The 7,638-nt window shown below is 39.3% G+C and overlaps 2 protein-coding genes across 2 annotated transcripts; both read right to left on the reverse strand.

The window, feature by feature from the left end:
• Positions 1 to 1,257: 1,257 nt before the first annotated feature.
• On the reverse strand, positions 1,258 to 2,214 carry LOC136025713 (ankyrin repeat, PH and SEC7 domain containing protein secG-like). Its single transcript, XM_065701695.1, has one exon. The coding sequence runs from the start codon at positions 2,212 to 2,214 to the stop codon at positions 1,258 to 1,260; it is 957 nt and encodes a 318-aa protein (XP_065557767.1).
• Positions 2,215 to 2,943: 729 nt separating this feature from the next.
• Positions 2,944 to 3,513, reverse strand: LOC136025714 (ankyrin repeat domain-containing protein 2-like). The gene has a single exon (XM_065701696.1). The coding sequence runs from the start codon at positions 3,511 to 3,513 to the stop codon at positions 2,944 to 2,946; it is 570 nt and encodes a 189-aa protein (XP_065557768.1).
• Positions 3,514 to 7,638: the final 4,125 nt, after the last annotated feature.

The following is a 7,638-nucleotide window of genomic DNA, read 5'->3' on the forward strand; positions in this document are numbered from 1 at the left end:
GTAATAAAAATATATTAATATAAAAGTTCATTACGTAAGGTAATTCGTATGTTACGTGCATTTTTACTAATAAAAAGCTCATAAAAAAGTTCTTGTTGCCTTTCTAAATAGCCAAAAAATTGGAAGGTAACTAGCCCTACTCCCCCGCTCCTTTTTTTTTTTAAATCGTGCGATCAAAACTATGAGAAAGCCATTTAGCAAAAAAAAAGAAGAAAAGATTAATATACAAATTTCGTTTTAATTATTCATGTGCGGAGAGCCAAAATCTTAATTCCCCCCCTTATTAGGATTGTATAAAAAGGAGGTTAGTTCATTTGTTAATTGATATTTCTAACTATTATCCTTCCATACGTCATTGCTAGGGCAGTAGAACCAAAGTAGATAGTCATAGAGCTAAGAGAGTGATAGAACCTAAAGTTTTCCAAGGGTTTGATTAATTTGGCTTGGGTAAACGGCGATAGTATGCGGGTGCCTCTCTCATTGGACCAACATTTGTTTGTTATCTTTTAGCAAGACACGCCTGCCTAGAGTCTCAGGCAGGTTGACCCAGAATTTAAAATTGAAATAGGACCATTAGATTGCCTGGAATGAGAGGTAAACAAGGGACACTTACTATGGTCTTAGGTGGGCTGAACCAAAAATTTAGAATTGAAACATGAGACCGTTAATTTCGCCTAGAATCAGAGACAAACAAGCGTCTAAAGTCAAAATGGGACCAGTCTGCAATGAGCGTCAAGCAAGGCAATTGGTCCAATTTATAAACTTAGGCATTTGCTAGACTAATAAAAAATTTAATTCAATGTTAGTTGAACAACAAGTTGACTGAAACTGCAAAGGGGAATAAGAGTCCAAAGCCAACAAGGGCCTCCTATCTGCCTTTAAATGTTATTATAAGCTAAGACAGTTGGGATTGATTCGCTGCGTAAAATAAGGCTCTTTAATTGTCCGAATCTAAGACATCTATAGTGGCACCCTTTGAAACTAGTAGTTGACAAATCTCCAAATAGCCTTCCGATGCAGCAATTTGTAAGGCTGTGCATTTTTCCGAGTCTAAGGCATCTACAGTGGCACCCTTTGAAACTAGTAGTTGACAAATCTCCAAATAGCCTTCCGAAGCAGCAAAAAGTAAGGGCATCCCTTTTTCCGAGTTTAAGGCATCTACAGTGGCACCTTAAGAAACTAGTAGTAAACAAATCTTCAAATTGCCTTCCAAAGCAGCAGCATGTAAGGCTGTCCAGTTTTCCAAGTCTAAGGCATCTACAGTGGCACCTTTTGAAAGTAGCAGTTGACAAATCTCCAAATTGCCTTTGAAAGCAGCAAAATGTAAGGTTCCGAGTCTAAGGCATCTACAGTGGCAACTTTTGAAACTAGTTGTTGGCAAATCTCCAAATTGCCTTCCAAAGCAGCAACATGTAAGAGTGTCCTATTTTCCGAGTCTAAAGCATCTACAGTGGCACCTTTTGAAACTAGTAGTTGACAAATCTCCAAATAGCCTTCCGAAACAGCAATTTGTAAGGCTGTCCAGTTTTCAAAGTCTAAGGCATCTACAGTGGCACCTTTTGAAAGTAGTAATTGACAAATCTCCACATTGCCATTGAAAGCAGCAAAATGTAAGGCTGTCCTATTTTTCGAGTCTAAGGCATCTACAGTGGCCCCTTTTGAAACTAGTAGTTGGCAAATCTCCAAATTGCCTTCCAAAGCAGCAACATGTAAGGCTGTCCTATTTTTCGAGTCTAAGGCATCTACAGTGACACCTTTTGAAACTAGTAGTTGGCAAATCTCCAAATTGCCTTCCAAAGCAGCAGCATGTAAGGCTGTCCTATTTTCCGAGTCTAAGGCATCTACAGTGGCACCATTTGAAACTAGTAGTTGACAAATCAACAAATTGCCTTTTCTAGCAGCAACATGTAAGGCGGTACATTTTGCTGGTTTTCCACAGGAGAAGCCCATGTTCCAAATTCTATTGGGGTGAAAATAAATTCCGTTGCATTCTAAGAGATTTTCAATAATTGGTGATGTTGGTCTCTCGTCATTATATGAATATAGAGGCGACAAATCTTTGATAAATACAGCATTTCGATCCATTGGACACGAGTCTTTTACTTGTAGCCATTTCTTAATGCAATAGCCACAAAATACATGCTTACATTTTAAAATCCGAAGAGGATCCTTTAGTTCATTTAAACAAATCGGACAAAAGAGACTCCTTTCCATAATCTTCGATACTACTTATGAAATCAGCTTTTGATACCGAGATGACTTGTTTTAAAGCGTATTTTTATATTAGCTCATGACATCATGAGAAGTGACGTCATAATGATAATGCAAAAGGGAAGTTCAAATAACTAGATTTTTTGTTTTAGTTTGACGTCATTGATGGTTGTAACCCTTAGTATATGGCGTAATTCACGTTTTACATTATGTTGGGGCCAACCCAAATGCAAAGCATCATGAGTACGTAGCAGTGTTATGTTTAGCTGCTTTGAAAGGCAATTTTGTCTTTCCAAGCAGAATATTCCGAGTTTAAGGCATCTGCAATGGTCCCTTTTGAGACTAGTAGTTGGCAAATCTTCAAATTGCCTTTGAAAGCAGCAAAATGTAAGGAATTTACAGTGGCACCTTTTGAAAGTAGTAGATGACAAATCTCCAAATAGCCTTCCGAAGCAGCAAAATGTAACGCTGTCCTGTTTTTCAAGTTTAAGGCATCTACAGTGGCACCTTTCGAAACTAGTAGTTGACAAATCTTCAAATTGCCTTCCGAAGCAGCAATATGTAAGGGTGTCCATTTTTCCGAGTCTAAGGGATCTACAGTGGCACCTTTCGAAACTAGTAGTTGACAAATCTCCAAATAGCCTTTGAAAGCAGTAAAATATAAGGCTGTCCTATTTTCCGAGTCTAAGGCATCTACAGTGGCACCTTTTGAAACTAGTAGTTGACAAATCTTTAAATTGCACCTTTTGAAACTAGTAGTTGACAAAACTCCAAATAGCCTTCCGAAGCAGCAATTTGCAAGGCTGTCCAGTTTTCCAAGTCTATGGCATCTACAGTGGCACCTTTTGAAAGTAGTAGTTGACAAATCTCCAAATTACCTTTGAAAGCAGCAAAATGTAAGGCTGTCCCATTTTCCGAGTCTAAGGCATCTACAGTGGCACCTTTTGAGACTAGTACTTGACAAATCTCCAAATTGCCTTGTCTAGCAGCAACATGTAAGGCGGTACATTTTGCTGGTTTTCCAGAGGGGAAGCGCATGTTCCAAATTATATTGGGGTGAAAATAAATTCCGTTGCATTCTAAGAGATTTTCAATAATTGGTGATGTTAGTCTCTCGTCATTATATGAAAATAGAGGCGACAAATCTTTGATAACTACAGCATTTCGATCCATTGGACATGAGGCTTTTACTTGTAGCCATTTCTTAATGCAATAGCCACAAAATACATGCTTACATTTTAAAGTCCGAAGAGGATCCTTCAGTTCATTTAGACAAATCGGACAAAAGAGACTCCTTTCCATAATCTTCGATACTATTTATGAAATCAGCTTTTGATTCTGAGATGACTTGTTTTAAAGCGTATTAAAGCGTATATTAGCTCATGACATCATGAGAAGTGACGTCATAATGATAATGCAAAAGGGAAATTCAAATAACTAGATTTTTTGTTTTCGTTTGACGTCATTGATGGTTGTAACCCATAGTAAATGGCGTAATTCACGTTTTACATCATATTGGGGCCAACCCAAATGCAAAGCATCATGAGTACGTAACAGTCTTATGTTTAGCTGCTTGGAAAGGCAATTTTGAGATTTTTCAAATATTAGTTTCAAAGGGTGGCACTATAAATATCTTAGATTTGTTCTCTGTACAACACCCATGGAAAAAAAAACAACAAATAAACACGGATCCATGATCTTTTTTCTGAAATAAAACACAATTCCACATTTTTGCAGATATGAGCTTGAAACGTCTACAGTTAGGTTCTCTAATGCGCTGAATCCGATGGTGGAATTTTCATTAAGATTTTATGACTTTTAGGGATGTTCCCCCCTTTTTTGGAAATAAGGCAAATTTTCTCAGGCTTGTAATTTTTATAGGTAAGACTAAACTTATATTTTTAAAATTAGCATAAAAATTCAATTCTTTTTATGTATTTGTACTACTACTACTACTACTATTAACAACAACTCACCGCCACAACAAGCTGCCTGAGGCCAACACAGCTATGCATGCTCCTCCTCCTTCCCAATCTATTCAAAGTCTCCCTCTTTACACCCTCCCAAGAAGTTGTCAATTCCTTTAAATCTTTCTTTATGACGTCCTCCAATCCCAGACGAGGACAACCTGCTTTCCGTTAAGTCTTGAACGGTTGGCCGAAAAGGACAATCTTCGGCAATCCATCATCCTTCATCCGCAGAACTTACCCTAGCCATCTCAACCTTCCTTTCATTATAGCCCAAGAAAGCGGGATTGAACCACATTTTTCCTACTGCCTACTGTTTGAAATACGATTGGTCTGCCTGTTACCAAGAACAATCTGTTGGTAATTTTTCTGGAAAAGATCTAGTAAAATCTTCAAGTGCTTTTCGGAGCACCCATGCTTCTGAGCCATATTTCATCAATGTCGTCACTGTACCATCCAATATTCTAATCCCCAGAGCCCTGACTATTCTGATTTTAACATCATGGCTCCCACCGTCTTTACTAATAATACTACCAATGCTACCAAGGTAACTTAAGCTGTCCACCAGATAAAACTTTTTGTTACCCAATGTCACCTTTTCACATTCACTTATTTCTGGCCTTAGTGACTTAGTCTTCTTAGCATTAATTTTCAAACCTATTCTAGCACTCCGAATTCGCGAAACCTCTAAAAGTTTATCAATTTTGCTCACACTTTCATCTAGGATGTTTAAATCATCAGCATAATCTAAGTCCAGGAGAGTTTTCCTCCGTATTTGATTCCGTGGTCTCCCATTGCCTTTCCTGTGCTCCTTAAGACGAAATCCATCAAAATAATCCATGTAAAGAGGGATATAACACAACCAGGATTAACTCCTAATTTAATACAAAACTAGCTGCTAACCTCATTTCCTACCTTAACCGCAGCAGTATTATTCTCATATATAGTACTAATCAGTTTGATGTTTATGTCTGGCATACCTTAGAAGGATAAGACCTTTACTAAAGCTTGTCTATCAACGAAATCAAAAGCTTGCTCATAATCTACAAAACTGAGGACCAAAGGTGTTTGACAACTAAAGCACTTCTCAATCATTAACCTAAGAGTGAAACTGTGGTCGACAGATCCTCTACCTTTTTTAGAGCCGCACTATTCTTCTCTTAAAACTTTTTTCAGCAGCCTCTCTCAGTCTGAAAAGTATCATATTATTAACTAATTTGCTACCTACAGAGACCAGACTAATGCCTCGACAACACTCGCTCAGACACACAGTCAGAGAGAGAGAGACAAGAAAATAGCTGCTCAGTCAGAAAGTCATAGTGAGAGAAAGAGGGAGAGAGAGAGAGAGAGAGAGAGAGAGAGAGAGAGAGAGAAAGAGAGAGAGAGAGAAGAAAACACCTACAGAAATACAGATTCAGACATACACATACATAAAGATAGACACAGAAACATGCAAACACTCACCCAGACACACAGGCATAGTGAGAAAGGCAAGCAAACAGCCACTCAGACACTCAGGCATAGTGAGAGAGACACAAAAACACCTACAAACACCAGAGTCAGACACAAAAGCATACAAAGACAGACGCAGAAACATGCAAACACCCGCTCAGACACGCAGGCATAGGGAGAGAGACAAGCAAACATCCACTCAGAGCCACAGGCACAATGAGATAGATAGAAAAAACACCTACAAACACACTGAGTCGGATGGACAAACACACAAAGACAGACATGGAAACATCTAATCACCCGCTCAGACACACAAGCATAGTAAGAGAGACAAGCTGATAGTCGAGCAGATAAACAGGCATGGTGAGAGAGAGAGAGAGTGACAAAAATACCTAAAAACACACTGAGTCATCCACACAAAGACAGGCACAGAAACATGTAAACACCCACTAAGACATATAGGCACAGTGATAAAGACAGAAAAACCGCCACTCAGATACATAGGCATAGTGGGACAGAGAGAGAGAGCGAAAAAACATCTATAAACAAACAGAGTCAAACACACAAAGACAGCCAAAGAAGCAGGCAACCACCCGCACAGATACACAGGCATAGTGCGAGAGACAAGCAAGCAGCCGATCAGACACACAGGCATAGTGTGTGTGAGAGAGAGAGAGAGAGAAAGAGAGAGAGAGATAAATTGATGAAGATAGAGAGAGAGAGAGACAGAGAAAAAGAGAGAGAGAGAGAGAGAGAGAGAGAGAGAGAGAGAGAGAGAGAGAGAGAGAGAGAGAGAGGCAAAACACCTACAAACACACAGAGTCAGACAAACAAACACACAAAGACAGACAGGGAAACATGCAAACACCAACTCAGAAATACAGGCAATATGAGAGAGACAAGCAAACAGCCGCTCAGACATACAGGCATAGTAAGAGAGAAAGAGAGAGAGAGAGAAAAAAAAAAACCAACCTACAAACAAACAGAGTCAAACACACAAACTCACAAAGACCGAAACGAAAACATGCAACCACCCGCACAAACACACAGACATAGTATGAGAGACAGGCAAACAGCCGCTCAGACATACAGGCACAGTAAGATAGAGAGAGACAAAACACCCACAAACACACAAAGTCAGGCACACAAACACACAAAAACAGAAACGGAAACATGCAAACACCAGCTCAAACACACAAGCAATGTGAAAGAGACAAGCAAACAGCCGCTCAGATTTGCGGGCAGAGTAAAATAGTTCGTGGTAACAAATTATAGTAAGGAGCGACCCAGCTCAATAGTAACCGAAACTCTACGAAACGAAATTGTCTTAGCTATAAAAAGTAATGAGCCTGAGAAAATATGCCTTATCTTAGAAAATAGGGGGAACACCTCCAAAAAGTCATATAATCTTAACAAAAATCACACCATCTGATTCAACGTATCAGAGAAACCTACTGTATAAGTTTCAAGCTCCTATCTACAGAAATGTGGAATTTTTTCTAAGGCACTTGGTATTAAGCAAGTGACACATAGCAATTGCAAATTCTATCGGTCTGTCTGTCTGTCTGTCGGTCCCGGTTTTGCTACTTTAGGCATTTCCAGGTAAGCTAGGACGATGAAATTTGGCAAGCGTATTAGGGACCAGACAAGATTAAATTAGAAATAGTCGTTTATCCGATTTGACCATCTGGGGGGGGGAGTGGGAGGCCCTTTAATTTGGAAAAAATAGAAAAATTGAAGTATTTTCAACTTACGAATGGTTGATCAGATCTTGATGAGATTTGATGTTTGGAAGGATATCGTGTCTCAGAGCTGTTATTTTAAATCCCGACTGGATTTGGTGACATTGGGGGTGGATTTGGGAGTGGGAACCCTAAAATATTGGAAAACACTTAGAGTGGAGGGATCGGGATGAAACTTGGTGGGAAAAAATACACAAGTCCTAGATACATGATTCACATAACCGAAACGGATCCGATCTCTTTGGGGTAGTTGGGGGAGGGGGGGG

The sequence above is a fragment of the Artemia franciscana genome, chromosome 4, assembly GCF_032884065.1.
Source record: "Artemia franciscana chromosome 4, ASM3288406v1, whole genome shotgun sequence".
Classification (NCBI taxonomy): Eukaryota; Metazoa; Arthropoda; class Branchiopoda; order Anostraca; family Artemiidae; genus Artemia; species Artemia franciscana.